This window comes from Hyperolius riggenbachi, chromosome 3 (assembly GCF_040937935.1).
Source record: "Hyperolius riggenbachi isolate aHypRig1 chromosome 3, aHypRig1.pri, whole genome shotgun sequence".
In the NCBI taxonomy this organism is placed as follows: Eukaryota; Metazoa; Chordata; class Amphibia; order Anura; family Hyperoliidae; genus Hyperolius; species Hyperolius riggenbachi.
The window spans coordinates 279,853,501-279,877,089 of NC_090648.1; the positions used below are offsets into that span (position 1 = coordinate 279,853,501).

Sequence of the window (23,589 nt, forward strand, 5' to 3'; positions counted from 1 at the left end):
AATGAGCAGTATTATATTTGCACGTCGTGCCAGTAATGATGCTGCTGATTGTACTCACGTCCTCAAATAGAGTTTTCTGAGAGGTTTGCGGAGGGTCCAGTTGGTGTGTCCGAGTTCCGGCCGGTAGCTCAATGACACTATACAACTCCGTACTGTATCCGTAATCATCCGCAATGATCGAGTATAGTAGTTCCGGGTAGTGGCTGGTCTACTTCCGGTGACGTCACCTGCTCCTCGCGTCCCTTATTGCTTGGTTACCGCTGAACTGCGGTTTAGCGAAGGTTGATAGACGGTTTAGGTCCGGCAATACTTATTGCAAAAATCCTCGCTGAGCAATATGGGAGGGTGCAGAGTTTAAGACTAACGCGTTTCGGCAGTCTGCGGCTGCCTTTATCAAAGTCAATTCTGAAGTGAACAGCCACCTCCGGGTTGATATATACTATTGTCCCCTCCCCTCTCTCCGGCATGTTGTCTCCTGGGTCCTAGCGTTTCCATCCGACATGGGTGGCGATGTGCATTTATTATGCATATTTCATCTCCTCTTGCTTCAAGTGAAAAATATGTATATTCACATATATATAAAAAATGATAATAAACAATAACACATTATAAGAAAAATATATACGGCTATGGCTGTGTTTAATTTTATGAGGCGCACCAGTGTTGGATCTGTTTAAAGCATAAGAGGATTTATCAGAGTTAGGAAAATAAATGTGTATATAATTCGATTTCTCTCATAGGCTGCGCAGCGTAGGTACGCGTGGACAAAGAGGTGCCACCTAAAAAACAAATAAATGTATACTCCTGCGCAGCAGAAAGTAAGGAGGACGGGCAGTACTATACACATATGGGTGGTCTGCCACATTGGATAGGTCTGTTGTGGACACATTCATTCATAAAGGCCCCGAATATCTCGATTCTATATTGAGTGGGTCTAATGTGGCCACGTTCATTCATAGTAATCCAAATATCTCAAATTCTGCATTCAGGCCCTTAGGGGACATAGTGTCTAGACTAAAAATCCAGAAGCTTTCCCTACTGGACATTTTGGCTATATAGTCACCTCCCCTGGTGTCTCTATATACTATCTCCAGGCCCATAAATTTGGTCTCATAGATTCTACAATTATGTTTTTCTTTATAATGTCTAGATAGGGGATGTCCATCCCATCCCTTCTTCATATTTTTAAAATGTTCCCCTATCCTTTCTTTAAGTAGACGTTTAGTTCTGCCTATATAGTATTTGTTACATGGGCACTTAATGCAGTAGATTACGCCTCTTGTGTCACATGTAATTAATTGTTTAATTTTCATGGAGCCATGTTGTGTGGTGACCTCCATAGTTTTATTGTAGCCTTGTGTATCCCTGCAGTTGTTGCATCTCCCGCATCTTATGAAACCTTCTCCGAGTTTATTGCCTCTGCCGTCCCTACTAGTTGCTGTGGCGATCTTGAGGCCCACCGAGCTAGCTCTCCTGAATATGAAAGATGGTATTTCTGGGATAATGTTGTATAGTGTTTTGTCTTTCTTAAGGATATTCCAATGTTTTTTGATAATATTCTGTATCCTTTTGTTGTTTGTGTGATATTGTAAATTAATGCGCATTTCATGTTCATCTGTAGTCGTTTTGGATTTCTTTTTTAGTAATTCTTCCCTATCCATGTTGCCCATGGTCTGTATTGCTTTATTTATGTCATCCTGTTGATAGCCCTTCTCCAGGAATTTTCCTGTCAATGTTATAGCCTCTTGTTTGAATTGATCCTCCTCTGTGCAATTCCTACGGATTCTCGCCATTTGTCCCTTTGGGATGTTCTCGAGCCAAGGTGGGAAGTGGCAACTTGTAATAAGTATATAACCATTGACATCTGTTGGCTTAGCATAAGTTCTTGTTTTTATAGTATTATTTTCAATGTATATGTCCAAATCTAGAAAGTGTACATTGTTGGTGCTTATATCTCCTGTGAATATCAATCCTAGGTCATTGTTGTTGATGTTTCCTAGGAAATCCTCCAATGTCTCCATGTTACCCTTCCAGATAAACAAGATGTCATCGATGAATCTACGCCAGAGGACCAGGTTCTCTCCGGGTCCCTCATCGCCAAAGATGTGGGTGGATTCCCAGTATGCCACAAACAAATTAGCATACCCCGGAGCGAACCTGGTCCCCATGGCTGTCCCACTCCTCTGTAGGTAGTGTTCTCCCTCATGCATAAAGTTATTGTGGGTTAAGATGAACCATATGGAATTCAGTATAAAATACCGTTGTTCCTCCTTCAATGAGTCGTCCTGTTCTAAGAAGTATTGTGTTGACTGTAGACCTTTATTATGATCAATTATTGTGTATAGTGAAGTAATATCCAAAGTGCCCAGGATCCATCCTTCTTCCCATTCTATTTCTTTCAGCGTATTAATCGCGTGTCTTGTGTCCTCAAGAAATGCTGGTGTTTTCCGTACGTAGGGTTGCAAAAATGTATCAATGTATCTGGAGAGATTTGAGGTACAGGAACCAATCCCAGATATGATGGGTCTTCCTGGTGGATTGGTTAGAGATTTATGTATCTTTGGGAGATGGTACATGATTGGAATCCTGGGATGTTTGATGTTGATGAATTCAAATTCTTTCTTGTTAAGAATGCCCTCAGAGTATGCCTCCTCAGATATATATATATATTTATTTTTTAACCTATATTTTTTCTGTGCACATATATATTTTTTTGCTATCACATGTTTTTTTGGATCCACTCTTTTAACCATATTTTCCATTTTTAATTTTTATTTTTTGGCTAATCTATGCACATTGGAGGGTCTGTGAATGATTGCAAGTTTGAATGAATCAGTTATTCATGATTTATGGTCGACCCGCATGCAATGTAAATGTAATCTAATGCACTTTATTGTAATAATAAATTTTTACAAATTTTATTGAAATAACAGTTTGAACATATATTACATTGGGTGAGTGATACAGGACGCCAGTTAGACCCAGCGCAACTAGTAATTGTTTACCTACTAAACTGGTGCGTCCATGGTGCAGGGGCGTCTTATGGACATTTCCCCCCAATTATTATGCTCCCCTTATGTTACATAGTTATTTGGGTTGAAAAAAGACATACATCCATCGAGTTTGTCCAAGATGTTTAAGGACAGGGAAGACTCGGACACACCTCGTCAAATAGACAACACATTTATTCATGCATCAAGGGCCGTTGATACAGGCATCATCAGAGTAATGCTACAGATCATTAGCACACAGCCGATTTTATAGGGTTACAAGTATGCAAAAATATACACTCCCTGGGCAGTTCAGGATGTCCATCAGTGTTACAAAAACCAATCACAGTTCAGTAATCAGTGCAGACATGAAGCAGTTAACATTTAATTCTTAGAACTCTCCACCCATATTATAATGAGTTTCACCACCCACTGTTCTCTTACTCAACCTTCTGTTTAAGGTCACAAGGGGAAGTGGTTCAGTCTGGACAACACATCACTTGTCTAAATCTGTCCGTGGGGCCCCTTTTCCACTAAAAGTCAAGGAAGCTAGGACATTGCAAAATAACAGTAAATCTACTATTAGGACATGTTCAAGAGTAGCAAGTGTCCCTGAGCACGTACACATCATGTGGCCTTCTTCTAACAGAAATTGTTTATATATCACCAAATGGAGCTAATTTAAAACAAAATGTCCTTTATATAAACCAGACAGGTATCACAGCTTTGTCACTCCCTCCTCTAGTTCATCCCTGTGAACTACTTATATTAAAAAGTTTTTATCACAGTATTCTTGTAGTCAGGGCCTCCAGCTATATCACCTCTGGCTCTATTCTTGTAGTCAGGGCCTCCAGCTATATCACCTCTGGCTCTGTGGTACATATGTTGTAGTGCCATCCTCTTCACCTTAATAAGAGCCACCTTTTTGGCTAAGAACTCATCTTAAGGCAGTGCATCATCTTCACCTTAATAAGAGCCACCTTTTGGCTAAAAACTCCTCTTAAGGCGGTGCATTCTGGTGGAACGTTTATTATGGGTCCTGCCAGGATGTATCAAATAGATTCCTTTTGATCCTTTCAAGTAAAGCAGGTGATGATGTCAGGACAAGAGTGCTCTTTTAACGATCTGTAGTGATGCAATCGTAGAGCGATGTCTTACTAAGGATTCAGCCGTCTTTGTCTTTCCCAGCTGGGGTCTTTCTTCCCTTGCACCCTTAGGACCTCTTGCTTTTTATTGTAAAACAGTATGAACATGAGGTAGATTTCAAATCAGGAGGTAGAATTCATACCACAGGCCTTAATCCATAAGTGTCTTCTTGGTGATAAGCTGAGGCACAACATGTCTTGTTGAGGTAGAAGGGTAGAACCATAGGGAGATACAACAATAAAGCATAAAGAAGGAAAAAGGTTTTTTTTTTTTTTTTTTTTTTTTTTTTACACATTGCAAATTTCGTCTCTTTTAATCTCTTATTTTATTTATATATATATGTTTGTATGATTATTATAAAGTATAACACCAAGTAAGTATAGTAGCAATTAAATCACAATAATAAGTTGATTTAGTAGGGGATTACAATACCTAACAAACCTACCCTTTCATCCATGACAGACTTCTCCCGCCCCTCACCTGGTAGTCTGACCACCAGCTGCATAGTTCAGGATAAGCCTGTATTGATTATATTGGTTTCATTCATACCTAGGTTATATGGTTCTCTCCTTTCATGGAGGGCTTCTTCTACTTCCATTTACTCATTTCCATGCACTTCCTTTTAACTAAGGGAACATGAGAAAGTTTATACTACCCATATAACATTTAGATATATTCTTTATCTTGTGAAACTACCACCAAAACATCCCTGAGTTTCTGTTGTTTCTTACTCATCCTAGCACCTAATCTTTTGATTTTACAAAACACAAGTACCTGGAAAATGTATAGTACACATGTAAGGACAATGAGCACCACTACTGGATGGAGCATGAGGTTCAGAAAGGCACTTGCCTTTGGACTATACCCAAATAGACTTTCCCACCATGATATTTTAGCATCCTGTTCTAGAGCATGTGAGACTTGCACTAGTTTCTCACGATCGTGCTCCAAACGCACTGTTGCTTGCCTTTCTGAAGCTCTGAGTGTTTTTATGATCTCATCTTCCCTCCCAAAATCCAATAACCATCCTTTCAATTCTGCTCCAAATCCTAAAGGAATTTTTTGTAAACGGACAGGTGTATCAGGCTTGATGTCTAGTCTTTTTTCAGGTGTTATGGGTGTACGTCCCTTCTGCTGTGCCAGATCAACTCCCAGGACTGGGCCAGTGGTACAGTACACCCCTCTGGTCAGTGTTCCACTCTGAGTACAATTGAATGTATATACTGCATAAGAGGTGGCATTTTCCATTTGATACCAGCACCAATAACCCTGTCCTAGGTACTTCATCCGGCTCGGCATCTTCTCTTTTGCATCCATCAAGCATGATCCTTCCTCATCCCAACATTGTTGCCTTATAATCCTGTTTTGCTGTCCTTGACATAACAGTACATTTTCCTTTCTCCAACACCCATCTGTGTCTAACAACCTGGGCTCACCTTCTTCATAAATCATTATGTCATGGTTTACTCTGGGAAGCAAAACTACACCTGCTGACAAAACAGAACCCAAATTTACCACTGTATAAGCTTGATGCTCCTCACCTGCAACTGGCACTAAGGACGAAATAGTGCATGTGAGGTTTTGACACCCATGGAATTGAGTAAGCCACCATTTTTCATGCGTCATTGCAAATTTAGGAACAGATCTCTCAGCTTGTCTACGCAAATTTATGGGAAAGTGACCAGCATGCAGTGAGGTTATCATTAGCTTAAGATCCTGTGATAGTTCAGATTGAACCTGTGTACAAGATAATGCTAATTGGACTTCTTCCTGTTGTTTAACCAGACCTGCTACTAACCCTTTAAATTTCTGCTTCATTACCTCTGACAGTGAGGCTGTAGCATCAATGTGATCATGTTGTAGATTTTCTAACACATGATTTATATCTAACTGAGTTTTCACTCCCTCCCCTACATGTTGAGCCAGCCCTCCAAGTTTATTTCTTAATACTTCTAAATCCATAGTATTTAAGGCCCCTAGACCAAGACCTCCTGCCCCCAGAGCTTTATCCATCAAATCCCTTTTAGACTTATGGTGACTATACCCCGATTCCAACCATCCTTTCAACATGTAGATCTGATTTTTAATATATACACCACACCTCTTGTCCCACATATCTACCCTAAAATCAGTTAAAGTTACTCTCCACGTGTACAAAACAAACTTTGTATCCAACAATACTGCCCAAGGTGAGGCCAGTTGAGGGACTATTAGGTCTGCCATCTTGACAGCTGGGACTTTACATATATTTGGATTCATTTTTACAGGGACCACAACATCCTTTTCTCTTTCCACCCGGACTATAGTTGCACATACCTGGCCTCTCCCTTCCCATGTATACCACCCTCGTTTATTTATTGATGGATTGTTCACACCAGGGACTGGACTTTCTCTGTTCAACTGGACAGATTGGGTAAAAGTCCAGCATCCTTCATCTGATTCGTCGCAGAAAGGCCAAACAAATGGTCCATCCAAGTTTAAATCCAAATCTAACTCATAGCCATGAGGGTCTTTCCAGTCTGTGGTGTGATACAATCCTCTCAATCCTTCAGACATGGGAACCCCATACATCCATTCATTTACCTTTGGTGTGTCTACTCCATTACACAGTACTTCCCATTTCCACGGGTTTGGTCCATTAAAGACAAGAGATTGGTTAGATGCCCAATGTGCTGTGTCAATAATATAGTGCCCCTCAATGTCTGATGTACAGGCTTCTCTCATGATCCTCATCATATACTGTTGTACTGTTACACCTTCTTTTGGAGTGATATGCTCAAATCTCTTATTTTTAGCATCTGTTTGTACGTGCAACACCAGGGTGCTTGCATATGCATTAAGTCTAACTTTCTCATTATGTGTGTACCAAGTGGCCTGTTGGACTATACTGCAGTTGAGTCCAAATATAATTCTCTCTTGCGTCAGGTATGTAAGTGGATCTACTGTTCCAAAGTACTCAGGGGCTCGAGTAAGCAAGAACTCCATGATTCCATCTGCTGGATCATAACATTTATTTAATAGAGTACCTTGCACGGGTTCAGGTTGGTCATAGAATATTTTCCTATATTGTCTTGTCTCACCCACATTATATACCACATATACTATGTACCAGTCATCATACCCTCCTCTTGTTGGGTCCTCAGGATGTAACCTGTCTTTCTCACACCTTACTACCATCAAGTCATCTGATCTCCCATTGTCTAAATCAGTAGATAAGTCTTTTAAATCGTCACTGTCAAGTATCTCAGAATCTGGGTTGTCTGTATCTGCAGTAAAAATCCCTGGCATAGTACATGTGTCTATTTCTGGGTCCTCATCTGCCTCACAGTCAGGGACAAGTCTATCTTGAACATATGTCAAAAAGAAAGTGATCTCTGGTTTCCCACCCAGCCTTTTTTTTAAATGCTCCTGAAACGGAGGAATCATTCTGTGGTACATGGTATTACACAGTTCGTCCAAGGTATGCCAGTATGTGTCTATCACCAGGGGTGGATGAATTGGCCTAGCGTGCTCAAAATAGTGCAGGCTAGTAGGACTCATTCCCTTAGTACCATGTACATGCATATACCCTCGGTAAAAAAAAAGTGGATATCTTGGCACTAGTCTCCCTTGTTTACATTCAACCTTATGCAAGTGGGCAGGATCCCAGCCTTGTGGTTTCACCCCCCACTTACCATATGATGCTGGTGGCACCCAAGGTTGCTGGTGGTGGCTAGAGGTAGTTTGTCCCTCAGCACCTTTGAATATACATGACAAACAACATGCAAGACAGACTAACATAAATGCCCCTGGTGGCATGTTTGCATTAATCACTTTTGCGTATCTTCTTGCGATGAGAAGCATGGATCCAGGGAAGTGGCCTGTCATATGGGGCTGGGGTATATTCATGGGGAATACTCCCTACTACTTTACTTGTTCCATACGCTGGTGGTGGTGTTTCCTCCCTTAGCTGTGTAGGAGCTGTGGGTTTGTTTAACTCATTAGTCAGTCCTGAATACAACGAGGATTGGCATACAGATGTAGAGTCATCTCTCTCTCTGTCAGGTTGTATGTGGGCCAGCCTGTCACTGCTACTGTGTGTTGTCTCTAATGAGGTCTGCGTTAGCTGTCTGTTGTCGCTGTGTGCCTGTACTTCCTCTTTCTTAGTGAGATCACCTGGTGGCTGTGTCAGCACTGTCATCAAGAGCTTCTGCAGCAGCTCTGTGTTTCACATGCTGAGACACGGCCTTATCAGTCCGCCTACGAGAAGACCCGGACATAAGTGCTGTCCAAGCCTGGTGTGCTCCCATATCCAGCACATCAGTGTCTTCAGTCCCCTCATCTTCTAGCCGTGGTGACCCTCCTGTGCCTGATTGTTTTACTGTCATGATGGTGACGTCTTCGGATCGGCGAATCGCCTCCATCATCCACCTACTCCATGCTTCTCGCTCGTTTGGGCGAGTCATCCTCACCCTGTGGACATCCCACAAATTTTCCCACACCTTTGGTTTAAAAGTTCCCTTTCTGGCATATTTCTGGTTAGTCCATCGCTCCCAGTCCTCCAAGTATCGGGAGACCCACGGTCCATACTTGGTACACATCTCTTCTCGCGGCGTCAAATGCTGCGGCTCACCGCGATTTGACGCTCGCTTCTGAGCAATTGAATTCCCCATAGTATGGACTATGTGTTCCCCTTGAATTCCAAGCAATTCTCACACCAGAGATGGCCAATCTCTGGTTTCGCCTGGGAGCAACTTGAGCAACAGGTTCTCTCCCTGTTGCTACCGTGTGAACCACTAAGCACACTGGAGTCAGCCAATCCCGTCACCCCTCTGTTGATTTTCACAAGGGTCAGCAAGGTTTTACTGATGTTATTCAGCAATATTGTGCTCACTCCAGCACGTAGTAGAGGGAGTCACAATAGTCACACTGTCTCACGTGGTCTGGCAAGTAGCAAGGTTTTATGTTTGTCCTTGCTGCCCAACAGGTCACCCGATCCTTTACTGTCGCCCAGTAGGCATTGGTCTGGTGAACATTGCCAACCCTGAGAAATCCAAACTGCAATAATTGTGCGGGTGACAAGCACTTAGATCTGGCTGAGTGGACCCTTCACTGGCTTGGTCTGACAGAGGGTCCCCTCCCGATGGACTAACCTCAACACCACCATTTACAACCTCTATTGAATGGCAACTGACCGAGTCTAACTGATTGGGCTCGTTTCTGAAGTGGCACTGAGTTTGCTCTCCTGATGCCCTTATACCAAAACCGAACCTCAATGCTCTCTCTGACTCAGCCCTGGTTCCGTATACTTCAACCAAATCAGGACAACACAACTCCCTCCAGCGACAATAACACCAGGAAACCACTAGAAACACCACAGCGCAGGCTGCAACAGCAAACCCATAAGTCCACACACCACAGCCTTGGTCAGAATAGGGTGTATATTCTATAGTCATTTAGTCAAAGGAAGAAACCTGCTAGTGGCATCACCAGTCTAGCCAGTAATTTAAGCAAAAATTCATATTTACAGATTTTCGGGTTTTTGAATTATTTGAGCCCGTCTAGCCCTTAGGTAGCGCTCAACACTTTCCTGCACCTGTGGGATAGGGCGGTGGCAGGGAGCAATTATTGGCAAACTCTCAAACTCGTCAGATTCCTCTGAGCTTTTTGAGTCCTGTGCTTGTTCTCCAGGTATCTGGGGATTGGATAGGTTCCAGGGTGCATTCAGCACTTGCCAAAATTTAATGCCTAATTCGCTGCACTCCCAGGGCGCTGAATACAAAGAGAATGTATAGCTGACTGGTGGCTGCAGCGAGCCAGGTGGCTTGTAAGATTCTATCACAACTGGCTTACGTTTATCTAGAAAGGTGTTTGGGATACCACAGGTTATTCTTCTTCTGACCAAATAACCAACAATACTAAATATTTTTCGTAACGGTGTTAGGCACTCAGGACATGTATAAAATTTCCTATACAGTGTTGTACAAGCCGGACACAAAGCTGGTAAATTCACTCTCCTCCTCTCCATTCATCACCCCAGTGCACCGCAGTGATTGGCTGGCTAAATGCCTTCCAACGCGATGTATCACTGATATTTTATGCTATTAAGGTGATCAATGGAAAGGAGACAACGACTCACCAACACATACTGGTGAACACAATGATCAGCACTAAGTGCAAGCACTTATATCTTGACCAACCAAATACTTTCACTATATGCAACAGAAACTTCATAGGAACAACACAGTTTGACCTTATTTTCAGACTACACCCTGCCGTGAACACTTCGTGTCCCTATATGTTAATTTACTAACATTACTGATAGTCAGCGATACTAATTAAGAATCCTATTTTGCTCTAAAGTTCTATTAGGGATGTCCGAAGTGTCTCAACAGTATGTATCCTGAGGCAATGCTTAGAACACAAATAATGGCATGAGTCATTCACACATTTACATCAGAAACTGCAGCACAGTAATATATCACTTATGCTTATTCTCTATATTTTTCAAGCAGCAAGCTAGTTAACAAAAAGACACGGTATGCACACAGGATTATGTTGCTCCTGCGTTTGCCTTAAGGGGATTGGCTTTTGCCTGAAAGGGTTAGTATCACTTACCCAGGATGGTTGACTGCTGCCTGACTGTGGTGTAAAAGGGGCAGTATTAGGACTAAGCTGCAAAGTGCCTTGGGGTGTGCCATTTAAACTATCCAGGTCGGTTAAGTCTGTATTGTCACTGAAGGGACTAGGTGACAGTCTAGTGTCAGAGAGAGAAGGTGTCACTTCCCCTTCTTGGCTTTGACTTAGGTGTTGCTGCCAATCTGGTTCTGGCACCCTTGCCGTGGTAGTGGGCTGAGAGGGCATAGGAGTAAGCTGTGGGAAAAATCGATTTCTAATTTGAGATAGTAATGGATGATCCATGAAGGGGGAGGGCTGCATGTAGTGTGTTAAGTAGTTGCTTATATTACTAAGATGAGTAGGGATTAATTCATAAGGGGAGCAGTGAGGGATGCCCGTTATCATTGGTTGGAGGGGGTACATCCCATCATTTGGATTCAGAGCATAGTTGAGGGAAGTGTATTCTGACACTCTCCCTGTCTCATATGCAGGTGGTGATTCTTCCCTCAACTGTGCTAGGGCAGTTGGTGTACTTACTTCAGTGGTTAGCTGAGGATCTATAGTGGGATGACGCAGTTTCCCTAGCTCCCCTCTTCCCCCGTGAGCTCCTAGGCTTGCTGACTCTGGCACATCCTGTCTCTGCCTCTGATCTATGTGAAACTGTACTTCCTCTGTTTCAGTGAGGTCAATGAGATGCTGTGTTGCAGCACTGCCTCTTGTAAGAGGTTCTGCAGCAGCTCTATGGCTCACGTCTTGTGACGCAGTTCTGTTGAATGATTCATGCAGCTCCCCGGACATGATTGCAGACCAAGCTTGGTATGCTCCCATCTCCATTACCTCCTTCTCCTCTATTTGCTCATCCTCTGACCCATACAATTGTTCAGTGCTTGCAGTTGTAGGTCTCATCTTACCTGTGACAGTTGCAGATTGTGTCACTGTCAATATGTTCACATCCTCTGATCTCCGGATGGACTCCTTCATCCATCTACTCCATGCCTCTCTCTCATTAGGACGACTCATTCTCATTCTGTGTGTGTCCCACAGATTTTCCCAAATTTGTGGCTTAAAGGTACCCTTTTTAGCAAACTTGTGGTTCGTCCACCATTCCCATTCCTCTAAATATCGTGACACCCATAGTCCATATTTATCAGACATTTCCTCTCGAGGGGTCAAATACTGTGGCTCTCCACGATTTGACTCTCGTTTCCGGGAAATTAAGTTCCTCATAATAAAGACTATGTGTTCACCCTGAATTCCACGCAATTCTCACACCAAAGGTGGCCAATCCTCTGGTTTCGAATGGGAGCAACTCAAGCAACACTCTCTGTGTTGCTTCTGTGCAATACACTTATTGACACAAGGGTCAGCCAATCCCGCCAATCTTCTAGTGACTTTCACAATAGCTTGCGATGCCTCACTTAGACCCCTTCAGCTACAGTGAAAGCTTATAAAGCTCTCACTGTGCTGCCTGGTTAGCCTGCAAGACACCAGTACCAGTGAGGTTTCACAAAGGCTCACTTGTCTGCTTGAGTGGCCTGGGGAGCAGCAAAACCCTAAGTTCGGCTGCACTGCTCACCTGGTCGCCCAATTATGTCCAGCAGGCAGTGGTCTGGTGTGCATCACAATCCCTGTGAAGTCCCGACTACAGTCACAAAAGTCTGCAATGCCCCACTTAGATCCTCCAGCCCCAGTGAGAGCTTACAAAGCTTCCACCTTGCTGCCTGACTGGCCCGCAAGACACCAGTACCAGTGAGGACTCACAGAGCACCCACCTGTCTGTTTGAGTGGCCCGGGGAGCAGCAAAACCCCAGGTTCGGCTGCACTGCTCACCTGGTCGCTCAATTGTGTCTAGCAGGCAGTGGTCTGGTGTGCATCACAATCCCTGTAACATCCAGTAATCTATTGATCGGCAATGAATTGGATCTGGCTGAGCGGAGACTTCTCTCTCGTGGTCGGGAAGCTCCTCCCCCGGTGGACAAACCTCAAAGCCAAACCTCAAAGCCTCCTCTAAGGCAGCTTGAGTCTCATATATATCAGCCAAATCAGGACAACACAAATTCTTCCACCAGATATAACACCACTAGACTATCAGAATGATTATACTGTTAACTGTAGCAATGAGCCAATAAATCAGTGTCTCACAATCCCTCTCAGGGCAAATAACAGCACCCTATGAGAAATTTACATTTATTTGATCAGGATAAGACCTTTTGAGCATGCGGTCACTCCCTCACTCATCCAGGGGTGTGCACAGGCTATACTGTCTCAGATATGTAAGCCATCAGAGTCATCTGAACACTTAGAACCCTCAGGTAGTGGATCCAACCTCTCCACTAACTGAGGGATTGGATAATTAATTCCAGATCCTCAGAATTGTCTGATTATTCTGAGTTGTCTAGTCCCTGCCCCACCCTCTCTTAATAGTTGAGGGATTGGGAGGTCCCAGGGGGCGACTAATTTTGACAGAAAAATATAATGCTGAGCGACTATTTCAGGCTTTGTCTGGTATTCAAGACCCAATTCTGCACACTCCCAGGGTGTTGACTATAAGGGGAATTGAGTGCTACCTGGGAGGCGTGGCACATAGGGCCTTATTACAATTGGCCTGTATCTGTCTAGAGAGATATTGGGGGTGCCGCAGGTCACTCTCCTCCTGATCAAATATTCAACTATACTGGGTACTTTTTCCAATGATATGAGACACTCTGGGCACACTCTAAAGTGTTTGTAGAGGTTAGTACAAAAACAGCATAGTTCAGGCAAGTTTAGTTTTCTCCCTTCCACACGCCAATTAAGTAGGCCCCCCCGATGAGCCCCACTATACTTTATGTAGTGTGACGTAATTTAATGTGTATTCCACCTTGGTGTTTGTTGGGAAGGAGAAAACAGTTGCCTACACATATAAGAGAACACTTAGTCAAATACAGTTATCTCTGAGCTGCACACACTAGGTACCTTGCAGACAATAAAACACCATTACACATCACCATAAGTTTAAACATATGTTCAATCTCCCTGCTACAAGTATCCCATCCAACGTTATGTTGTCTCAGGGGAGAGCCAGCCTACAAGTTCTCTGCTTTGAAAGAAGCGAATCTCCCCTCTGTCTATGAATTATGACCACGGTCTATAGATTTTCAACCTGTGGTTTCCTTCTGAAAACTTTCTCCACAGTGTGTATCCTGTGTGATAACTGTGTGTTGCAGCACCACAGGGCTATGCACACAATAGTATGCTGACTCACAGAGTTTATAATCTAGATTGGCTCTCCACCGTCGACTCCCAATACTCCGGATACCACATAGAATGTTCTCTTCAGAAATATGACATTACTCAGCATGAATCCACATATCATATACTATTGTAATGAATTCTAGTTACTCACACAACACTATACTCCATACAATAGCAACTAAGTCAGATTCCATGCACTAAGTTAATCACAGCAGACAGACGGCATGAATAACACATGTTAAATCTCAAGCACCAAGTTAATCAGAAGAAAGAGACGGTATGCATACAGGGTACAGAGTAAGAAATAGAAGATGACATACCACATATCAGGAGACCGTTGTCATGGGAGATCCTCACGGAAACCCTGCTGAGCGGAGTAGGGTTGCAACCAGCAGGGAGGTGCAAATATCAAGTAGGTGATCAAGTCTCACCTGGTACAGCGCTGTTTAAGGATTTGATATCTGGACCTCTCCACGGCTGTTTCTCCAAGGTTCCGCTCCTCAAGATGTCCAGGGTCCCTCCAGAGGTGTGCCACAAAGTCAATCGTTCATTGCCCGCGTTTCTCCACCAAAACTGTCCAAGATGTTTAAGGACAGGGAAGACTCGGACACACCTCGTCAAATAGACAACACATTTATTCATGCATCAAGGGCCGTTGATACAGGCATCATCAGAGTAATGCTACAGATCATTAGCACACAGCCGATTTTATAGGGTTACAAGTATGCAAAAATATACACTCCCTGGGCAGTTCAGGATGTCCATCAGTGTTACAAAAACCAATCACAGTTCAGTAATCAGTGCAGACATGAAGCAGTTAACATTTAATTCTTAGAACTCTCCACCCATATTATAATGAGTTTCACCACCCACTGTTCTCTTACTCAACCTTCTGTTTAAGGTCACAAGGGGAAGTGGTTCAGTCTGGACAACACATCACTTGTCTAAATCTGTCCGTGGGGCCCCTTTTCCACTAAAAGTCAAGGAAGCTAGGACATTGCAAAATAACAGTAAATCTACTATTAGGACATGTTCAAGAGTAGCAAGTGTCCCTGAGCACGTACACATCATGTGGCCTTCTTCTAACAGAAATTGTTTATATATCACCAAATGGAGCTAATTTAAAACAAAATGTCCTTTATATAAACCAGACAGGTATCACAGCTTTGTCAAGTTCAACCAGAGAACGAAGTACAACACCAGCCTGCTCCCTCACATATCCCTGTTGATCCAGAGGAAGGTGAAAAACCCTTACAAGGCATGGTCCAATTAGCCCCCAAAGGGAAAAAAATTCCTTCCCGACTCCAGATGGCAATCAGATAAAATCCCTGGATCAACATCATTAGGCATTACCTAGTGATTGTAGCCATGGATGTCTTTCAACGCAAGGAAAGCATCTAGGCCCCCTTTAAATGCAGGTATAGAATTTGCCATAACTACTTCCTGTGGCAATGCATTCCACATCTTAATCACTCTTACTGTAATGTGCTTTCCTTGAACCTCTTGTGCCCCCCTATGTTCTCTCCTATGTCCCTCTCTGTCCTTTGTACTCCCTGTGTCCTTTGCTTCCCTGTGTCCTTGTTGTCTCCGTGTCCTCTTTCCCCTTTCCTCTGTCTCCATGTTCTCTGTCCACCTGTGTCCTGGTGTCCAATGCCCTGTGCTCTGTCCCCTGTTTCCTCCATGTCCAATGTCGTCAATCCCCGTTGTCCCAGTGTCTGCTATCCCTTTGTCCCAGTGTCTGCGTTTCCCCCTGTGCTCCAATGTCTATGTGTCTGCATGTACTCCGCATCCCTGGTATCTGCGTATCCTAAACACATACATGCAGCTGCCACTTATCAGGATGCCCCCAGTGTCTCAAATACATACCTCTCTTGCTGCTTTTATGAACACGCTGTTCCCTGGTACCACTGCAGCTTGTATCATCAGGAAGTCCCAGACGACTTTGCAGAGAAATACACCAATCAGGTGGGGGTCCTGGCCTCAACCGCCATTCACGCTGCCCACTGCTCCTTGTTAATGGGAAGTGATGGTCTCCACCTCTCCGTTATTGGGGTCAATTGCTGCTCTCCCAGTAGCAATAAAATAGGTGACCCCGGCGCCTGCTATTTTATTGGGCATTTCCAGCGCCCAAATTACCACTTGTATCTGCTAATCACGGCTATTTACATTAGCGCCTGAGGCACTTTAAAATTACCACTGTGCCTCTGGCACCCAAATTAAGATTCACCTCCCTCCATTCCATCCCCCCCCCCCTCCATTCCACCCCACCCCCACATTCCATTATAATAGAGGACACACAGTCCTAGCCTCATACTCTTCCTGCATTTTATGGTACCGTAAGTCTCACAACAGTAGGTGCCCCCCTCCCCCATCTTACCCTACATTGTTTTGTAATAGGACACAAATAAACTCCCTCTTCTTACATTACTTTATTACTTTATAATAGGACAGGACACACACTCTTCCCCCCCCCCCCCCAAAGTCACATACATCATGCAATTATCCAACTAGTCTACTAGGATCAGGAATTGGATAGCTGGCATAGATGGATCATCCCTGCTGGCTGTTGCTGCTTAGCCCTAAACACCTATACATTATGGCATCACACAGCACCGTTGTTAAATTCTCCTGATTCCCGATGTGCAGCTTCATTACCTTTCTGGCTGCTGCCTCCTTTCTGTCACTTGAGTGCGCACTCACAGATGAGCAGCATGACAGGCAGAAGATTGCTAGAATCTTCACCCACGGCAACAACGGGGGTGGGGGGTGGAGGGGGGGGGGGTCGGAGCTACCACGTGTGACAGCCACGGATAGAGCATACAGTACAAATGCAGGTGGCAAAAGTTAGTCGGGAGGTAATCTGTGAGCCCTTTTGAGCCAGCGCCGGCCATGCCAGAGATCACCAAGTGCAATGCTAAGCTGCTGTGATATTGAGTAGCTGCAAAATAGACTCTGAGTTGTAGAAATATTTTACTCTTGAGTAATGAACCTGCTTCACAATCTGGCAGTCTAGCAAACCAATGCCAAACAAATAACGCTGGGAAATACCATGAAAGTAAAATCTACCTCCATACATTAATTTCAGTGAGGCAGGGAACACACTTGACTTTCAGTTTTCCGCGCGCGTTTTTCTGCATACTTTTTCTGCACACTAAGTGTGTTTCCATGCAGGACAACGCGCGCGTTTTTTCACAGCAGCTGATGTAATTGATACAGAAAACTGCCAAAATCTGCAGAATTAGGATGCAGAATGTCAGTTTTTTTTCTGCGCACGAACAACACAGCAAGTGTGTACTAGCACATTGATTAACATGAGTTCTCAGTTTTTCTGTGCAGAAAACGCGTACGAAAACAGTCAAGTGTGTTCCCTGCCTAAAAGAAACTCTGTATGCTATGCCAATAAATGACAGTCTTACTAAAAAACAAAACAAAACGTTTCTGTTTTGGCATGATGGTTCCCTTGTGCAGTAAAACTAAAGCTAAGGTGCCAGACCTGAATCCCATTTAATAACTTGGAGATGAATTGGCCTGCTGAATGCGAACCAAACCTTATTTCCCATCTGTTATGGACCTAACTGATGCTTTTGCTTCTGAACTGTACATGTTCTAAAATGTAATGCAAAATCTTCCTGAGGAGTACAGGCTGTTGAAGCAGCGAACGCAGTCTAACTGCTTATCACTGCATCATTTTCTCAGATTAATGTTTAACAAACAAATATTTTAGTGGTGTTTGGTTTTCACATTCACTGATCATGTGCTTTGAGTCCTATGGAAGAAAAGTGCTTCACAAATGTTATTGTTTTGTATCCTCTACATTAAAAACAGGGACCGGTGAAATAAATAGCATTGGTTATCTTTTTACAGCAGGAGTTTCCAGGACCCTTTTACACTAGGTCACTGTGTTGCCGCAAGGACCATGCAAGTCTATAAAGACCTGAACTGCACTCCTTGCGCAAAGTCTGCAGCATGTAGCCGCATTACTCGTGCTTACCGCATGGATTATGCAGCAATGCAAGTCAGTGGCTCCACGGAGCAGTGGTGGGGGGGGGGGGGTTAGGCACCAAGGGGGGAGTGGGTCTTAGGGTTAAGCATCACCGGGGGAGGGAGGGTGGTGGTTAGGCATTGGCAGTGGAAGGTTCTGTGTTAGGGCTGGTTCAGACGGGCGTTTTTGTGGCGTTTAACGCAGCGTTTCAGACGCAGCGTTTTTTGGGATCTACTGCCATCCCATGCAAGTGAATGGGAGCGTTTAGAGCTGGCTTTTGCAGGCTTTCATGAAAGCCTGGCAGTAGATCCCAGCGTTGCGTCTAGTCTCAAAAGCAACATGCTGCTTTCAGAGGCAGTAAACGCGAGGAAACAATAGCAGAGACCAGAACTGCTAGCCTTGAACGCTTTTCAAAAGCCTTCAAAAGCTAGCTTTTAAACGCTGTCGTTTGAACGCAATGCCAAGCAAAAGCTCAGCAGACGCCCGTGTGAACCAGCCCTTAGAGTGGGGTTAGGATTAGCCATAGTAAAATGTCAGTAAAGATTACGAATACTGTACTATCGGAATCCAGCAGTAGAATATTGCTCATTTTAGCAATATACTACTAGCGGCAATCCCCTGTGCCCTTATCTCCAGGCACCTTTTTTCATGTATACCCTTCTCATTCCTTGTGGTGTCCATGCCTTGAGGGAACAGAGCTGTTTTGGTAGCATAAGATGCACCTACAGAGTATAGAATAGGTGATATTAATGTAGTCACAAACCAATGCTTTGGATGATGCATGTACCTTTTTCATCATTGTAGTGTAGCTGGAATGGCAATCTTATCTGCACTCTGTAACAGAGGGTGTTCTTTAAATTTTAAATACAAATAGTCTCAAAATGAGATATGATATACAACTTGTACAGTTCACAGGTCATTCTCTGTAAAACCCTTCATATAAATGAAATGTAATACAAACTGTGTGCAACTATGAATTGAGCTAATCAAATGAACAATCTCCCCTGCAATGGATGCAGCTGTGGCCCATGGGGGGAGAAGCCTGAGGGGGCCCAGCAGCCCTGGGATCTGCCCAGGACTGTTTTTAGGGGCAGGAGGGGGGTCGCAGTGCAGGAGGGGGGAGCAGCGGCAACACACAGGCGCAGGGAGGGGGGGCAACTAATGATGTTCTGTAACAGAACTGTAGAAAATTCGGTTTGGATCAAGGTGTAATAGTGTTAATTTTAAAAGGTTTGTTGCTAGAAGGAATTATGCAGACACTGAATTCTCTATAGTACTAAGAATGCTTCTGTAAAGTCTGTCTGCTATGCTGCAATATGTCACGCATACTATTACTGTACCTTTTTACGGCTTCTGATGTGAGATCTTAGCACAGTGGGTAATCTTTGATACCATATGTGCTACAATATAGATGAAAACGCTGAAACAAAATGTCCTGCAAGCGAGTCTCTTTTCTCATTCCATTACAGGTTTTGGCTCTAATATGCCTAATGCAGAAAATAAGATATGTAGCTAAATAACTCCTTTACTACTTGCAGTTAGCGGTAACAATGCAAAATATGCTCGTTTGTTGGAAACCAATTCTTTTTGTAACCTTGTTTCAGTTTAAATTGTATTGCTCTTAATTCTACTGTTATAAAAGTTCCCCTTAACTGTGTAGTGCTGAACATACTTATAATTGTGTTTTATCTGTGGTGCTGCTGTGACATATGTAACAGCACCATTCTCACCCTCCAGCACCCTCTGTGGCACCCACTCTGCTCGGCCGTAATTTTTGACTGAGCAGAACATCGATTTTAGGCCTGGAGAAGGTGGCAGTTCCCACTCCTCTCTGTCTGTCCTTAAGGACTCGTTTTAGTATAATTGGGGGGGGGGGGGCCCAGGCTGAAACTTCCTTGGTGTCCCAAACCGACCCTGATCAGGGCCACAACTCTAGGCGCATGCATGTACATCATAATACAGCCTATCAATGCAGCTGAAACTAATCAAATAGACAATGGGTATCAAATGACCAAATAGACGATGGGTATCAAATGGCTAGGTGTAACAAAACATACAGCAGCCACACCACAATCATAATGCACAAAGAACAGCTGCACCTTGAAAAATAATGTATATATCTAATGTATCTATAGCAGAGGGCCACTATAGCTACCATAGCCACATCCATAAGCCACTACCTTCAAAAGGATCGACAGCATGGACTCTATTACTGTACATGTAATCATAAATACAAAAATAGGGCAGACACCCTGTATCTTCAGTGAGCGGATTTTAATTCCCCGAGAGGTCTATCACCAATCTAAACAACACATGCACAGAACATAGTCAACAGTAAAATGGAATAATGTATGCCTAAATCAATAGTGAAATAAATATAGGCCATAATACTTACAATCCCAATGGCTGACATAGCGTAAATCAAATATGACATGCTGCGATGATGGGAGTGCATGGGGTAATGGTGACAGGCCATCTAAATATTCAACCCCGGGGTCTATAGAAGGGCACCGCGCATGTCTGGAAACTGGGTGGGAAGTGGAACAGGCGGCTGCGTCCAGCATCTTCTCATAACCACGCTGGAACGCAAGCCGGATGTGGCGTCAGCTGAATACCGGAAGTGAAGCTTCAGGCAAACCACTACAGATGCCCAGCGTACTAGCCAGGCAAACAGCAATCGCTACCCCAATATCCCACTGGCAATAGTCAGTTAACCACATATATGCCATAATAAGCATACCCTATCCACATAAAGGCCACATATGACATTATGCTGTTAGAGACAACCCAATAGAGTCAGTATCTTAAGCTGTATACCACAAAGCTGATCCCAGCCATATGCCACATATACAGTATAAGGGCCACATGTACAATCTGGCATCAGGTCCAAAGCTAAAAAGAGAGATTTTTTTTTCTATGGTCCTTTCTATATATATTAAGCGTGTCCTTAAGGACTCATCAATTGTGGTTCCCAATATGCTGTACTGCACACCACACGTCGCTGCTCCCCTGCACGCTGTGTGCAGTACAGCATATTGGGAACCATAAGTGGCAAGGGGAGGGACCGTTCCTAAGGAAGGGCAGAGAGGAGTGGGAACTGCCACTACTTTCTCACCCGTAATCGACATTCTGCTCAGTCAAATATTACGGGTGAGCAGAGTGGGGCCCACAGGGGGCGCTGGAGGGTGAGAATGGTGCTATGACCTGTCACAGCACCACAGATAAAACACAAGCATAAGTATGTTCAGCACTACCCAGTTCAGGGGTACATTAAATGCATCTATTTATCGTATGTTATTAATAACTCCTTTTCATTTCCTCCGAAAACCTCAGGGTTAGTTATGCTATAATTATTTATCTCAGGTTTATAAATCTGTTGGTGTTAAATAAATCAACCAATGTATTTTCAACTTCTGATTACCAAGGATTTAACCTTCCTGTTTTTTCATGTGCAGGTGTGGGATGGTTCCAAATGTGCTTTTCCACCATGTAAGGTTTTTGTAGAAGACGAGACTTTAGAAGGGGATTTAGATTTTATCAGTCGACTTCAAAACCTGATTGTAGACATTTTGGTTTATGATAACCATGTGGAAACTGCCAAATCTCTGAAGGTAACCATATCCGTTCTGCACGTCTGTCATGATAAAGCATATTTTCATTTTGCATTGAAATACTATTTTAAATCCTAGTGTCCACTTACTATGCAATCTTTCCAAATCTGTATAGTAGAAGGTGAAAACTGAGTGAATAGTTTAAATGGATGCATTAAGTAGTCCCTCATATTAGATAGAAGTAGTAAGATTGTACAGTCAAGATTGTATCATTAGTAGGCACCTTTATTCTACATACTTTGTTTTCTGTCACATCTTTATAGCCCTTTCGCAACCAGGTATGTGTTGTGTTTTGCTCAGCTCATCTGATCTTTCCACAGTTTGGAAATCTTCCTTCAAGATATTGTTTTTTAAATACTTGGCAGATTGTCCCCAGGTTGTATAAGCCACAATTTATGTAAACCTATGGATATGCAGCTGTTTTTGGCCCCATTTAATGTAATGCTCACTGCTCCAGGTGGCTTCATGTAAGCTCGGATTGTATTGTGCATGCTTCGCCTGCTCTGTAACGCAACCATCATGCTGGCAGAGCATGAACAATGATGACATAATTGGGTTATGCTAACTACACATGCCTTGCCAGGCCAATATTCTCTCTATACAGAACTATCAACACATGCTCAGTCACACAGTATGACTTGCACTCGACACACATGCTGTAGAGGATTGCAAAATGTTTATGGTACTAAATCTCCTGCTTTTTCTCAAGTGAAATATACTGCGAAAATACCGTAAAATGTAAATCAGATAATTCCAGTATTAAAAGAAAAAATATATTGATGCCTGTCCTCAGCACCCAGCCACTAAAGTAGTTACAACCATTTTAATTCATATCCCAGAATGCCAAAGCTTCTGGACCTTGTATGGTGTTTCAGTACAAAGGAGGAGATGACCTATGGTCATTTTTCTGTTTATTTATGGACATTTGACAGATACTTAGCAGCTATAATATTTCTAGAGGCTGACGGTTGAGTGCTGGAAATAAGTTAAAAGTCGTTATGTGCTGTACTCCAGCCACACCTCCAGTTTTGGAAGGCATTGATCCTCCATTAGACCAAAGGAGAGGGACATTAAAAGTACTCCTGAAGTGAGAGGGCTATGGAGTCTGCCATATGTATTTCCTTTTAAACAATGCACATTGCCTGTCTGTCCTGCTGATCCTCTGACTCTTATTCTCTTATTCATAGCCCATAAACAAGCATGCAGACATGTTTCAGAACTGAAGTATGACTGGATTAGCTGTATGCTTGTTTCAGGTGTTTGGTGCACACTACCGATGCATGAAAGATTAGCACGACACCAGGCAACTGATATTGTTTAAAAGGAAATGAATATGGCAGCCACCATATACCTTTCACTTTGTGTTCGCTTTAAAGTGTACCTGAGATGAAGGAAACAAAAGGATTTTTACTTATCTGGGGCTTCCTCCAGCCCCGTGCAGTCTGTGTGCCTTGATGCCTTTCTAGTCCACTCCATCATGCTTCTGTCAGCCCCAGTAAAAAGTCTTCAACTTGGCTCAGTAGCGGACTATTGTGCATGCACGGCAGTGTGCCTCCATGATGGTGGTTTTGCGACTGGGAGCGTTTTGCGTATGAGCTTCTGGTGCCGGTTGTGTGAGGGAGGAGGTGCATGGCCCAGAACAGCGCACGTGTAGTGACCCATAACCTAGCTGTATTGTCGCCTCCACAGCAACACAGCGGATTGGACCAGATGGATATCGAGGGAACTGACAGACTACAGGCTGTGGGAAGGTTTATGTGAAGTTGCAGATGTAGCCATGTGATCGCTACTTTTTCAGTTAAATTAAGATATTCTTTAGCTTTTCATGCTCTTAATTTTGTCTTGCAAGAGGGAGGGTTATGGAGTAAGCAAAGTAAAACATTTTTATCTGGAGAGTGGCTTTAAAAAGAACCCAGGGCAGAAAGAAGAAAAAACATACTACCTGAATTGTGTCTTCTCCCTGAGTCCAAAAATCCGCTCCTCGCTGACACATGTCGCTTCATTCGTTTGCTGGGTCGCTGGAAAGTCT

General features: G+C 43.5%; 1 protein-coding gene across 2 annotated transcripts in view; it reads left to right on the top strand.

Annotated features, from left to right (window-relative positions):
* The window catches only part of POT1 (protection of telomeres 1), a 151,458-nt gene that overhangs the window by 30,816 nt on the left and 97,053 nt on the right, over positions 1-23,589 (top strand). For both annotated transcript variants that reach the window (XM_068276369.1, XM_068276370.1), the window contains one exon: positions 21,405-21,560. In XM_068276369.1, coding sequence (XP_068132470.1) covers positions 21,405-21,560 — 156 coding nt within the window. The remainder of the gene's footprint in view (positions 1-21,404; positions 21,561-23,589) is intronic.